Genomic DNA, 12954 nt, shown 5'->3' on the forward strand with positions numbered 1-12954 from the left:
TCCGGGGCCTCTCACGGTGGAATTAGTCAGTGACCAAGAAGGACTGAATAGTAATCAGACTTTTGCAGAAGTAATTCTGGCTCACTTGATACTACTCCGATTTCTAATACAGCATGGGCTTTGGTGTGTCATAAACTCATGCTCTTCCAGACAAACCCATATCTTGATCGTTTTCAACGAGCCCCCACTATTCATTCCATTCCATTCGTCTCATCAGTTTTTGTTCGACTCATCCATAACCAACATGCCTCGACACTCTAGCTCGGTTGATGGCGCGGAACTGTTTTATCACTACTATACACCAGAAGGCAGACCCGCTCCACTTGCAGGTGAATCAGCCAGCGCAGCCAAGAGCCTAACTCTGGTCCTTCTTCATCAATGGCCTCTCACGTCGCGCATGTACGACTCGATCATCCTGGGACTTTGCGAGACCCACGGATACAATGTTATTGCCCCCGACAGGCGAGGTTTTGGTAAGAGCGAATGGTCTGGACCTCGATCCACGGCTCCCATTGGCTACAAAGAGCTTGGGCAAGACTTATCGGGTCTGCTGGAAAAGATCCAGCCAGGGCCTTTTGTCTTTGTTGCCTCCAGCATGAGCACGGGCGAAGCGCTTCTGGCCTATCTTGATAGCCCGTACGTGCAGGAGAACTGTCAGGTAAGTCATATGGCAGGACAGCTTACGAAGTCAACGACTCAACAATGTGTTAGGGTATGCTATGGATAAGCACTAGCCTGCCGTACCCTACGGCTTCACCCGAAAACCCGAAGGCTTCGCCACAGAGCGCGTGGGATGAAACCCTCCAGGGTATAAGACAGGATAGGCCCAATTTCGTCGGCAACGCCTTCAGGGGGCCTCTTGGAGTTGGAACATCCGGATCAGTCTCCGATAAGCAGATTGCATTTTTCGAGAAGACTTTCTACGAGGCTGATCCCGTCGCGGTTGAACGCTGCTTGAAGGTTTGGACCCGCGAGAACCTGTTTGGGGAGGTCACGAGGTTTGGGCAAATCTTCAACAAACCCTTCCTTCTCATTCACGGTGGAGGCGACGGCGGAGTGCCCGCCGAAGTGAGCGCAGAACTTGTACAGAAGTCAGTTCCTGGAGCGAAGCTGATTATATATGACGAAGGAGGTCATGGTGAGTTCGCAGTTTTCAACGCCTAATTGAGCCCGGCTAACCTGTACCGCCTAGTGCTGGTCCTTGCTTATGCGGACCGCCTTGTAGACGACATTGTAAACTTTGCAGAAAGTATTGCGGGACGGAATTGATGATTACTAGTGAGATAGTTGGTTATTGGCATGGAACCGAGTTCGCGGCAACTAGAACGAACGAAATATAAGGAGCATGCAAACATTGGCCAGTATCATAGATTTAATTTCAAACTCACTTCTCACCTCCGGGTCTCAATATTGACGAGCTTGGCCACAAACACCTATGATGTCTTGACTTTATTTCGCAAACGATTCCAAGTGGTTTACCAGTGGAATAACTGCTTAGCGTAAATATGATTACCGGAGAGCCAAATACGAAGACCCGACCGTTATTCGCAATTGGTTTAGGCTTGTGGAGAACACAATCGCCAAGTATGGTATCGCCGTTGCTGATATCTACAACTTTGACGAGACTGGTTTTATGATGGGCGTTATTGCAAGTGGAATGGTTGTTACAGGTACTGAAAGACGTGGAAGACCGAAATCAGTGCAGCCTGGAAACAGGGAATGGATTACGGTTATTCAGGCGATCAATGCGGAAGGTCAAGCAATCCCGCCGTTCATCATAGGTCCGGGCCAGTATCACCTCGCCACCTGGTACCGAGAAAGCAACCTCCCGGGCAACTGGGCTATTGCGACGAGCGAAAATGGCTGGACAGATAATAAGATAGGCCTCGAGTGGCTAAAGCACTTTGACCGCTGTGCAAACAAGGGATCAAAAAATCGCTATCGTCTTCTGATCTTCGACGGGCACGAAAGTCACCACTCGGTCGACTTTGAGACGCATTGCAAAGAGAATAAGATCGTTACGCTTTGCATGCCACCTCATTCCTCCCACTTGCTCCAGCCGCTTGATGTGGGGTGCTTTGGGCTACTCAAGAAGGCTTACGGCCTAGAGATAGAGCAACTGATTCGATACTCTGTACAGTACTAGTGCTAAACGAATAACTATTCAGGGGGTAAACTGTACTTACATGTATATAGCTAGAAGGAAACCTTGCAGAATCGCGTACTTAAATAGCTCCAATATTCACTCGCCAATGCCGAGTTGACCTTCTCTGAACACAAACCTACCGGGGTAGAAGATAGCGTCAAGTATTCCGCACGAAAAATTCCGTAAACCAGCCTAGCGTTCCGGAATGCTCCTGAGAGGTATCTTTAAGTGGACACCATATTTTGTTTGGTCAGTTTTAATGATTAAGTGACTTAATAATCACAATTGAAACCTGATATTGGATTATTGCCATATCCACTTTCAAGGTACATCTTAGGAGCCTTACGAAATGTTATGGTAAAGTGCTAGCCAAAGGCAGGGATCGATGGAAAGCTAGTAATACGTGCGACGGCTAACATGATCTCATCCGGACAGCACAGAATAGTGATCATCGGGAAATCTGACACATAAGGCCGGTGTAGGTTGTTAATAAATACGATGAGAACTTTGTGGATTATTAATCCGTTATACTTGGCAGTTCCAGCGTTGTTCGGACTTCTGAGAAAGGTTTAGACTGACGCAGTTTGGAGAATTTTGCCATTTAGCAAACACCCCGCACCCTGCCATTCCATATTTTCAATGACTATATGAGAGTGAGTATGGTCTGCGGTCAACCAAACATAGCGTAGTTGCCGTCTATATTTTCTGAGCTGTCTTGTTTTCTCCTTCATTCACGGTCTGGACACACGTACCACAAGCGATTACAAACATGGGACTCCCACGACAAGACGTCGAATTTCGAGCTTGCGATGGTATCATACTACGTGGCTGGCTATACCCACAACAGGAGACCTCGCCATGTATTGTCATGACCCACGGTGTTAGTATTATACAGCTTCCGCTCAATATCGCATTTTAGGTTGTAGGATCGCTAATGTGCGATGTTCATCTAGCTTGGTGGCACCCGCCACTTCCTGCTGCCGAATTTTGCGTCGGCTTTTCACGACGCAGGATACGTGGTACTATTATATGACAACCGTAATTGGGGAGACAGTGATGGCCTGCCTCGACAGGAGTCCAACCCACCGTTACAGCAAGCAGACTACTATGATGCATTCAACTACGCAGCCACTATTCCTTGTGTCGATAAGGATAAGATAGTGTACTGGGGTAGCAGCTTCTCTGGTGGGAACGTCATCTACGCTGCAGCGATCGATAAGCGGATCAAAGCTGCTATTATTCAGTGCCCAGCCGTTTCAGGCGAGACTAGATCACTTGCGTTCAAAGATCGCATTCCGACTTTGCTGGAGGACAGGCATCAGATCACCTCCGGATCCGAGCCACCGACTGTACCGCTGGTTGCTGCTGATCGAGAGTCTGCTGATCCAGCCAAAACAAACGCCATGTTTCCCACAAAGGATGCCTACGATATAATGAGTCTCCAAAAGACTTGTGGCAGCCGCTGGGAGAACTACATCACTTCGCAAACCCAACTACATATGCTCAGCTTTGAGGGTCAGTCTATGATTCACAGAGTCTCTCCAACACCACTTTTATTTGTTGTTCCCGGCAACGACGTCTTAGTAAAAACCGCATCCCAAATGGATGCCTTTGACAAGGCTCGGGAACCAAAAGAGCTGCTTTACCTGGATGGATGTGGACATTTTGATCTCTACGTTGGGGACTATTTTAAGCAGAACATCAAAGCGCAGATCGAATTTCTCGGCCGTCATGTCAAATCACAAAGCAGTTAGCTTTTCTTCCAACAGAAAATCATTATTATTAGCATGCGGATACAGTATCTCCGAGACATGGTCGTGAGATATGTCATCACAAATACCCTACCTAGGTATGCTTATTTTCTGAGTTATAGGTAAGGCCGGCCCATGTGGAAGAATTCTGTTCAGACAGCTACCACTGAACAATATTTCTCAAGGAATAAGTCAAAGCGTACTGGCGAGCGATTAATGCGTTATTATATTACGTACCCCTCAGCCTAACAATAAGGTTAGGATCAACACGCCGTATAAATACGGAGGATGGAGGAAAAAGGCCCACTTTAGAACATGTTATTGGTAATTATGCTTTCAGCCCATGCACACTTCCTAGGGCATACCCACTAAAGTACAGCCGCCAAAGGGCAGATTCTCCACACAACAATCAAGGAATACACAAATCTGCATCAATGGACCAAACACATGTGTCGCAGGGTAGGCATTAGTAATCTAGCTATATGCTTTAAGTAACTGTGCGGGATGGAATGCCCCGCACAAGAGATAACTTAAGACATCAATCAACACATTTGCTGCTGCTCATCATATTCACTCTAACCCTTTAAGCACGCTCAGTGCGACAACATGTAATGTCTGACAATAGTAATAAAGATAAAAGGCCTAGCTAGAGTTTCTCTAACAGGCCTATAATTTTATCACCGAGCTCCTTATAGCCGATACTATTTCCACCGCTATTGCCGGTCCACTTGCTTATCCCCAAGCCGCATCTATCACAGACAAATAACCCGGGATCTGCGAGTCTCGCAGAAACTTAGCAGGATCGAGTCGTACATGCGGGATGGGAGCGGCCTCTGGTGGAGGAACACGAGAGTGAGCCCTTACGCTGTCTGAGACTCTTCTTATGCATCGAAGGAGGTGGTTCATTTTCTGGGCCGTACTAACGACAGAAGAAATCCGTGCTATCGACCGAACTGGGGTATCGAGGCATGTTGGTTGCACGGTGTATCCGTACGATAGCAAGTCATGAACTGTCAGGTGTGGGGTCGTAATAACGAAGAACAGGTACTAGTCAATTTGTGAGCTTTAGGTGCTAAGGTCGAAAATAGAGGGTGGGTTAGTTTGACCTCGGGAGAAATTATTAATGAAGGCCGACGGATGCCTAATCACTCCATCATTTACGTTTCTGACTAATTCAGTTGCTGAACAAGCGGTCGGATATGACAATTATTAATCATGGCATCCAAGAATCAACCCGTGAGGTGTCAAAATCCATGGCTTTCACCAGGCCTTGATCACCGTCAAGCTCTAGGGTCGTTAACTAGCCAAGACCTCCCTGCCAGATGGTTGTTTCCACGTTTTTCCTCGCCCGATAAAACGCACGTTATCGGTCAAGGGCCGATCAGTCCGAATTTGTAAATGCTGGCTCAAATCGAGAGGCCGGCGACATGACGGAAGTAAACAGTCTAGTCTTGTACTGTGGGCTTGCCATTTAGTCTGGACCCAATAGCATATTTGAGTCAAAAGTCTTCTCACAAGGGAGAGTGGCTATATCTGTCATTTGCTTGAGTGACACCACAAACATCCGGTTTAGCAATGGTTTACAAAGTAGTCCTAATGATCCCCGTTTTGAATGGACTTCGCCTTTGTGTGTGACATAGAATGACTTTCGTCGCGTCTTTTCTCTCCAGCTTACCTTCAACGTTAGATCAACCGTCACGTTACCTACCACCCAACTCTATCAACTCAAGGAGGACCTCATGCAAGATGGATGGAGTCGGAACAGTAACTATTTGGGTCCACTCTTAGGCATATGAATAGAACTATTCAGCCGTCGCTTCTTAAATGGACAGCTGCTTCTCACAGGAGACCGAGTAGGTTAGATATCCCTACTCATTCCCAAGGGTGGATATTCATCTTCGCCCCCTTTCCATCTCGATATTGGTCCAACGCCTTATTGACAGCATCCGCGTTTAAACCCTTGATAACCTCAAAACTGTTGGGGCGAAGTTTCCCTTCTTTGAAACCATCGAGGAACCTCTTCCCAGAACCCCATTGTCACGTCTGGGTGCACCGGAGATACGCCAAGCACAAGGCGCCGTTCATACCCCGCGGACTTGGAACCTATACGAGCAGTGTCAAAGTCTCCGTCGGGTCGACGAAGAGTGATCAAGGTGCCCTTCTTCGTGTTTGATAGCGCCGCGACACCAAGCTCTTGTTCCACGCCCGCATTGACCGTGTCAACCACATATATTAACTCATCCCCCGTGATGGCACGAATCTGGTCCCGCAGATCGGAGGCTCGTCGGTCGATAACGTTGCCCCAATAGATTCAAGGGTTGCTTTGTCGCGATGGCCGGCGACTGCGATGATTCGGCCTATTCCATCCAACTTGGCGAGCTCAACTACGGCTCGTCCGGTGTTGGAGCCGCCTCCAATGACAAGAAGGGTGACGCTGGCAAAGTCGAAAGACTTTGCTTCGGGTGAGAAAGGTGGGGGCAAGCCATGACCAGAGCTCGCGAAAAGGGCAATAAAGCCAGCCAACACTATGACGGGTATTGTAGATGCCTCATCATCGCTCAGCCCGCTGCTGGCCACTCTGCCTACAAACTTCGCATCGACAAGAGCGTATTGCTACGCTCCGTTGAAGTCATTGTGGAAGCCCCCCTCGGCAAAGGTGTGACCAAAAACACGCTCTCCAAGGGTGAACTTGGCAGAATATTCTCCGGTTCCCGCAGTCACGACTTCTCCGACCAGGTCGTTAGCAAGGACGTATGGCATGCTCGTGACATAGAGGCCAGCGTCGCGGGTTCTTTGGTCATGAGGATTTACTAAACGTCAATTAGTTATGGTTCTCTCATCTTCCGCGGTCGAATTGTTTTCAAAACTTACGGCCAGCGACAAGGACCTTGACCAGTAACTGGTTCTTGCCAGGCTGCGGGATTAGACGGTCCCCCACGATCAATGGCTTGCCCACCTCATCCAATAAAAGAGTTTTTTGAGACATGACTGTTTCCGAGTCTGAAGTTAAACGCAGTACTGAATAAACACAAAAGAGTAGTGCTAATTTGTAGAGGTATAAGGATAGCATTGCCGACGGTTCATGCTCTGACGATTTACTAAGTCGCGGGAACTTCAGGAGGCTCCCTTTAAGATTTGTCATATTATTAATTCTAATTCCAGTTACAACATCCGTACGGCAGCAGAGTTACAATCCAGTTCACTGGAGACGTCACTGGAGTGGATTTAAGGGTGCGTGGGTATGCAGGGTTCGACAGAGTGATACTAAACTCACCCTAGATGTGCGCGGAGTAGTATGGGTTGCAAAATCCGAATCCACACAGATGTTGCAGGACGGTGTTGCTCGGACTCCCCAGATCCATTAAGGCAGTGAGTCCAGATCACAATATCCAGGCTACGTTTGTGGCGACAAAGGCACCTTTGATTGGTAAGCCTTCGAAGCATCAGCTTAGACTCGTCTTGCCTTTGCTTTAGTAAACAACCAATCAAGTCTGGCTTCCTAGTCCGCTAGCTTGAGACTAATCATGTATTAACCCGAGCCTGTACACACCATCAACGTATCTATACGTTGCCTCGGGCGGTGCCATCATCAGATTTTTTGTAATCACTCGGCATCACGTATCAACGAATGGGCGTGGCTTGGGTGCACGAGAAAAAAGCCATGCCGGGGGTGTGCTATGCGAAACCTACCCTCGAGATGGCGTTCGAGGATTATCTGTAGGTTTTATCCCGTTGTGCTCTGTCGACTGGAAGACCAGAGTAGGCTTCAGTTGTGTGCCCGGACATGGAGGGACTTCAATAGCGCCGACTCCGATGGAAACGGGCAGTAATCGTAGGGTAAGGTACCGCTATAACTCATGAAATTCGGTAGCGCCTGTGGATCCCATTAGTGTCTCGCTAGCCCTATTAGGAAGGTAATTCAATGAGGCTCTTCCCCGCACATATCAAACCGGTGATCCAAAAATATGCAGCCCTGGATTCAATTTAATCGCGCACCACTTTTTGCATCGCAATTGAAGTCATTATAATACATACTATATATCAAAATGACTGGTGAATCGAGCTCTGTCCGGCGGTATAATTCTGGAGCCGGGCGACCGGCCAAAGCCGCAAAACCTGGGCCGAAAATAAAGTCAATCCAGGATCGGATCTATAAGGTCAAAAAGCCGGTTAGGCGGAAGGAAGAGTCTCACCCAAGGGCTCGCCGGCTTGCCGTTGTAATGTTTCTCTATCATCACCGCATTTTCGATCCTGACTATCACAAATCAATTGAGGGATACAGAAGACCTACGCAGAAGGAAGCTGCTGCTTACTTTCAAGTTAAACAGCAAACAATTAGTGATTGGTATAGGCATGATATTATCTCAATTGAACAGGAAAAACGAGCTTATTCCCCCGTGTGGCCGCAGCTCGAGAAGCAATTGTTTGAAGACTTCATCCAGCTGAGACTTCAACAGCGCGCTGTATCAACTGCATGGTTCAGAAAACGGGCAAAAGATATATTCACATCATCAGTATCATCCGAAGAACAAGCTGTACTATTTACATTCTCCAATGGCTGGTGGGCAGGCTTCAGGAGGCGATATAATATCATCAAGCGCAGAGTCACAAAACGGGCTACTCAACAACCTGAAGCTTATCGCGAGATATGTGGATCTTTCTGTAAATTCATTAAGCGCGTACAACACGATCAACAATTATCACCATTGAAACAGCAATTATCACCCAAAATGGATATTGAAAACATCCTTGATACGCCCCGAAGACGCTTTAAACAACGGTATACTTTAAATGTTGATGAGACGCCTATAGCCTTTGAAATTGACGCTGGAGATACCTGGGATTTACAAGGCTCCAAAACTATATCGGTAAAGACTGTACGCAGTGGGTGGGAAAAGCGGCAGGCAACGGCGATTTTGTATATCTTTGGGGATGGCGTTTGCCGGCTTGAACCTACGATTATATTTAAAGGTTCCCCAAGCGATAAAAGCAGGATATTTAAAGATGAGGGTAATCAGTACGCTCCGGGGATCAGGGTGATATATAATGAACACGCATATAATAACGAAGACCTGATGGAATCGTGGTTGAAAGAAGATATCCCGACCGTCAAATCAGCAACTGAGGACTTCCTTTTGGTGATGGATGCCGCCTCTTTCCACCTTACGGACCGGATCAAGGTCGAAGTCAGGAGACAGCTGTTGACTTCAGCTCTTATCCCGGCCGGCTGTACGAGCTTATTACAGCCGTTAGATACGACAATAAATAGACTATTTAAACAGTTTTATCGTGAGGAAATGGATATATATGAGTTAGAAGAAGAACGGAAAGGAAAGACCTATTGGACGATCAGCGAAAGAAGAATCATGACAACGTGGATTGTCCACAGAGCTTGGGAGAGGATAAAAAAAGAACGGGATATAATAAGAGACTCGTTCCTTCGAGCAGGAATAAATACAAGACCAGACGGAAGTCAAGATCATCTTATTTCCATCAAAGGAATTGAAAATATCGACTTTTCAGGCTGGGAGAAAGCTGGGGATACATCTATCAAGTCAGAAGAGCTTGTGGACCGGCTGTGTGACGAAGAGGAGCTTTCCTTCGGTCCCGACGAGGAATATGGCGAAGATACCCTCATTTTCACACTCAGACGATTGAAAGTCTCTCAATTACGGCAAATGGCTTCTTTGAACAACATTTCCTCGTTAGGGAAGAAGTCCGACCTTATTGAACGTCTGAGAAGTCATCTAACTACTATAGAAAAAGTTGGGGACTCAATTACAGTCCAAATCGAGGATCCTGACGTTGTATTCGCAGTAGAAGATAGTCATAGTTAGTCCTGACCGTCAAATTGATCATCAACCCAGAAAAAAGCCTCCCCTTCCTGCCACTCGCGATAACGGCCGAGTCTTTGATCGAATTTATTCCACCTTTTTCCCCTGCGTTTAGGCTTACAAAAACACCATTTTCCCATCTTCAGGACATCGTCAACTAATTGACAACTTCGTATTCTAACCCAACCGTAGTAGATATCGTTTTTCGTTAGGGAAATCCCTTGAGGTTGACCGGGCGAAGAGGGGAGTCAATAAACAAGGCGGTAGGTCTGTCCGATCTCGAAGCATTCGTCGTCATCGAAATCTTCGGTTACATCTGTGAAATTCATCAGGGTCGCCAAAAATTGCCGTTCTTTCGCATACATATACATATGATATCAATAAATGCATTCCTAAAATTAGAAGTCATTGCGACCGTTAGAAGTCGAGATATCGGCGAGTTACCAAGGAGGGGAAGGACAGTGGAGGTTGGGTTCGCAAATTGGTGGTAACCACATACAGTTAGAAACTGCGGGCCCATTCCTTAGCTTAGACCCACAGGCGCTACCGAATTTCATGAGTTATAGCGGTAGCCTGCATACCAGTAAGCTGGGAAAGAGCATGGGCTTTATCAGCATGATGAGCTTGTTTCGTACTGGAGAATGGGTTATAGCTCGTGTTTGAGTGGCTACGTCTTAGCCTTCTTCCCAGCCTCTGTGGTACCCTTTACAGCTGTGAAGCTATATTCGCCGTGGAAACTCAGAACAACCGTGCAGGAATTATTCAATCAATCAAATCATGCCTGGAGTGTGTGTTGGAAGAATTGATGGTTCCCCCTCAACTTCAGGATTAAGGTTCAAGATTAAAGTTAAAGTTTGACGGCCTAAAACTCAAATCGTAGGACTGTCATCTAGGACTCTAGGACTCAAGTCTTAGAAGGAATCAGTCGAAGATAAAAAGCCTCAAAGGTCCTTCGACCGCAAGGAGTTAAAAAAAACAATCTGTTATCAACTGCACTCAGAATTCCTGCGTGATCCAGCAACAGTGTGAACATTCATTGTTCAGGTGCTCTCAGAAATCCGGCAAATAGAACTGCGAAGCCAGCGCCTTTTTGTAAAAAATGGACAGCTGCTTCTTATAGCAAGACTCAGGAAGTTATCGCTCCTTAGTCCCAAGGGTGGATATTCATCTTTATCCCCTTTCCATCTCGGTACTCGTCCAATGCTTTGTTAACAGCATCCGCATCTAAACCCTTGATGATTCCAAAACTGCTGGGGCGGAATTTCCCATCTTTCAACAATCTAGGAACATGTTCCCAGAACCCCAGCGTTACTTCTGGGTGAAACGAAGAAATTCCCAATATATGGCGGCGTACATACCCTGCAGACTTAGAGCCAATCCGAGTCGCATCCAAGTCTCCATCGGGAGGGGTGAGAGTAATCAAAGTGCCCTTCTTTGTGTTTGAGAGTGCCGCGACACCAAGCTCTTGTTCGACGCCGTAATTGACCGTGTCTAAGGCATAGACCAACCCGTCCCCAGTGATTGCACGAACCTGATCCAGCGCATCGAGGGCTTGTCGATCGATAACGTGGGTTGCCCCAAGAGATTCAAGGGTTGCTTTGTTGCGATGGCCGGCAACTGCGATGATTCGGCCGACTCCTGCCAACTTAGCAAGCTGAACTGCGGCTCGTCCAGTGTTGGAGCCGCCTCCAACAATGAGAAGCGTAACGTTGGCATAATCGAAGGACTTCGCTTCGGGTGAGAAAGGAGAGGGCAAGCCATGACCAGAGCTCGAGAAGAGGGCAATGAAGCCAGCTAGGACAACGACGGGAATTGTAGATACCTCGTCGCTGCTCAACCCAGTGCTGGCCACCTTGCCCAAAAACCTGGCATCGACCAGAGCATATTGCTGTGCTCCTTGGAAGTCATTGTGGGAGCCACCCTCAGTAGCGAAGGCATCTCCAAACACAAGCTCACCGACGGTAAACTTCGCAGAATGCTCGCCAGTTCCTGTAGCGATGACTTCTCCTACCAGATCGTTGGCAGGGACGTATGGCAAGCTGGTGACAAAAAGGCCAGAGTCGCGGCTTTTCTGGTCATGGGGATTTACTAAACGCTAATTAGCTATGGTTCTTTGCCGCGGAACTATTTCGAAGACCTACAGCCGGCAACAAGAACCTTGACCAGTAACTGATTCTTACTAGGCTGCGGGATGGAGCGATCTCCCACGACCAGTGGCTGGCCTAACTGCTCAACGAAGAGGGCCTTTTGAGACATAATGATATCTGAGTACGAAGCTGGGCGTAGTGGTGATGAATAACGAGAAGCAGTGAGATGTGTAGAAGTACAATAAAGATGTTGTCGATGTTGCCGTAAAGGTTATGTGCTAAGACTGGTAAGCTTAAGCTTTCATTAAGAAGTATGCATTCTTTTTAATACAGAAGGCCTTAAGAACGGCTACCGTTGTGCTTAGACAGCTTACTAAGTCGTAGAAACCTAAGAAGGCTCTTTCAAGTGATTTGTCATATTACTAATCTACATTCCAGTCAAGATTTGCCATACTATGAATTCCCATTCTAGATTTAGAGTGGTCTGCTTATACAAGCTTTGATCACGTAGTGCTAAGTTGTCACGTTGTGTAATTTACATAATGGGGCGTGCGATCGTTATAGCAGTGATACTCCAGTCGGACCCCAGTATAAACATGTATATGGGACTTAGAGCGGGGAAGCAACTCAACCAAGAACATACACACATCCAATAAGACACATCAGAGAATCAGAGCTCGCGACATAAGTCTACCTAAATGTACGTCGAGTGACATGGATTGCAATAACCTCGTACCGATGCTCCCCGGATCCACCCACCCACATTTCCAGCTTGCCGAGTTTCACAGATGCCAAAACGTCGAATAAGGAAAGGCGGTAAGTTAAGTCACGATATCTATGATGGAGCTAGGCGGAAGTAAAATATCCCTGTTAGATACCCTGATACTTACCCCCTTGAGAGGGGTACCCGTCCGCCTATTAGCCGCCCTGACAGTGGACCAGCTGAATGACTCGTGATACCCAGCACGCACTGCTCCATCCGGGGTTACGTAATAATAGGGCCCAAAGCTGTTCCCACTTTTAACATTTATAATCAAAGCTCAGTCGGACCCGTCGGTGTGGAGGCATCCACACTTCGGATGATGTCTGCTACGTCATGCTTCCGCTCCTTTATATGAGAAGCCAGCTCCCACCAA

The 12954-nt window shown here is 47.3% G+C and overlaps 5 protein-coding genes across 5 annotated transcripts; 3 read left to right on the top strand and 2 right to left on the bottom strand.

Annotated features, from left to right (window-relative positions):
- Positions 1-244: 244 nt before the first annotated feature.
- On the top strand, positions 245-1269 carry FOBCDRAFT_203833 (Alpha/Beta hydrolase protein; the record flags this gene model as incomplete). Its single annotated transcript, XM_054705328.1, has 3 exons — positions 245-658; positions 712-1138; positions 1193-1269. The coding sequence occupies 3 exons, from the start codon at positions 245-247 to the stop codon at positions 1267-1269; spliced, it is 918 nt and encodes a 305-aa protein (XP_054561303.1).
- Positions 1270-2915: 1646 nt separating this feature from the next.
- Positions 2916-3900, top strand: FOBCDRAFT_140310 (alpha/beta superfamily hydrolase; the record flags this gene model as incomplete). Its single annotated transcript, XM_054705329.2, has 2 exons — positions 2916-3026; positions 3100-3900. 2 exons carry the CDS (start codon positions 2916-2918, stop codon positions 3898-3900), a joined length of 912 nt encoding a protein of 303 aa, XP_054561304.2.
- A 1869-nt stretch (positions 3901-5769) lies between these two features.
- On the bottom strand, positions 5770-6883 carry FOBCDRAFT_241506 (chaperonin 10-like protein; the record flags this gene model as incomplete). Its single annotated transcript, XM_054705330.2, has 5 exons — positions 5770-5872; positions 5904-6157; positions 6241-6475; positions 6515-6707; positions 6769-6883. 5 exons carry the CDS (start codon positions 6881-6883, stop codon positions 5770-5772), a joined length of 900 nt encoding a protein of 299 aa, XP_054561305.2.
- Positions 6884-7943: 1060 nt separating this feature from the next.
- FOBCDRAFT_186011 (uncharacterized protein) lies at positions 7944-9734 on the top strand (the record flags this gene model as incomplete). The annotated part of the gene is made up of 2 exons (XM_059608609.1): positions 7944-8785; positions 8891-9734. 2 exons carry the CDS (start codon positions 7944-7946, stop codon positions 9732-9734), a joined length of 1686 nt encoding a protein of 561 aa, XP_059467442.1.
- A 1141-nt stretch (positions 9735-10875) lies between these two features.
- FOBCDRAFT_186014 (chaperonin 10-like protein) lies at positions 10876-11987 on the bottom strand (the record flags this gene model as incomplete). The annotated part of the gene is made up of 2 exons (XM_059608610.1): positions 10876-11819; positions 11873-11987. 2 exons carry the CDS (start codon positions 11985-11987, stop codon positions 10876-10878), a joined length of 1059 nt encoding a protein of 352 aa, XP_059467443.1.
- Between the last annotated feature and the right edge of the window lie 967 nt (positions 11988-12954).

This window comes from Fusarium oxysporum, chromosome VII, assembly GCF_013085055.1.
Source record: "Fusarium oxysporum Fo47 chromosome VII, complete sequence".
Taxonomy (NCBI): domain Eukaryota; kingdom Fungi; phylum Ascomycota; class Sordariomycetes; order Hypocreales; family Nectriaceae; genus Fusarium; species Fusarium oxysporum.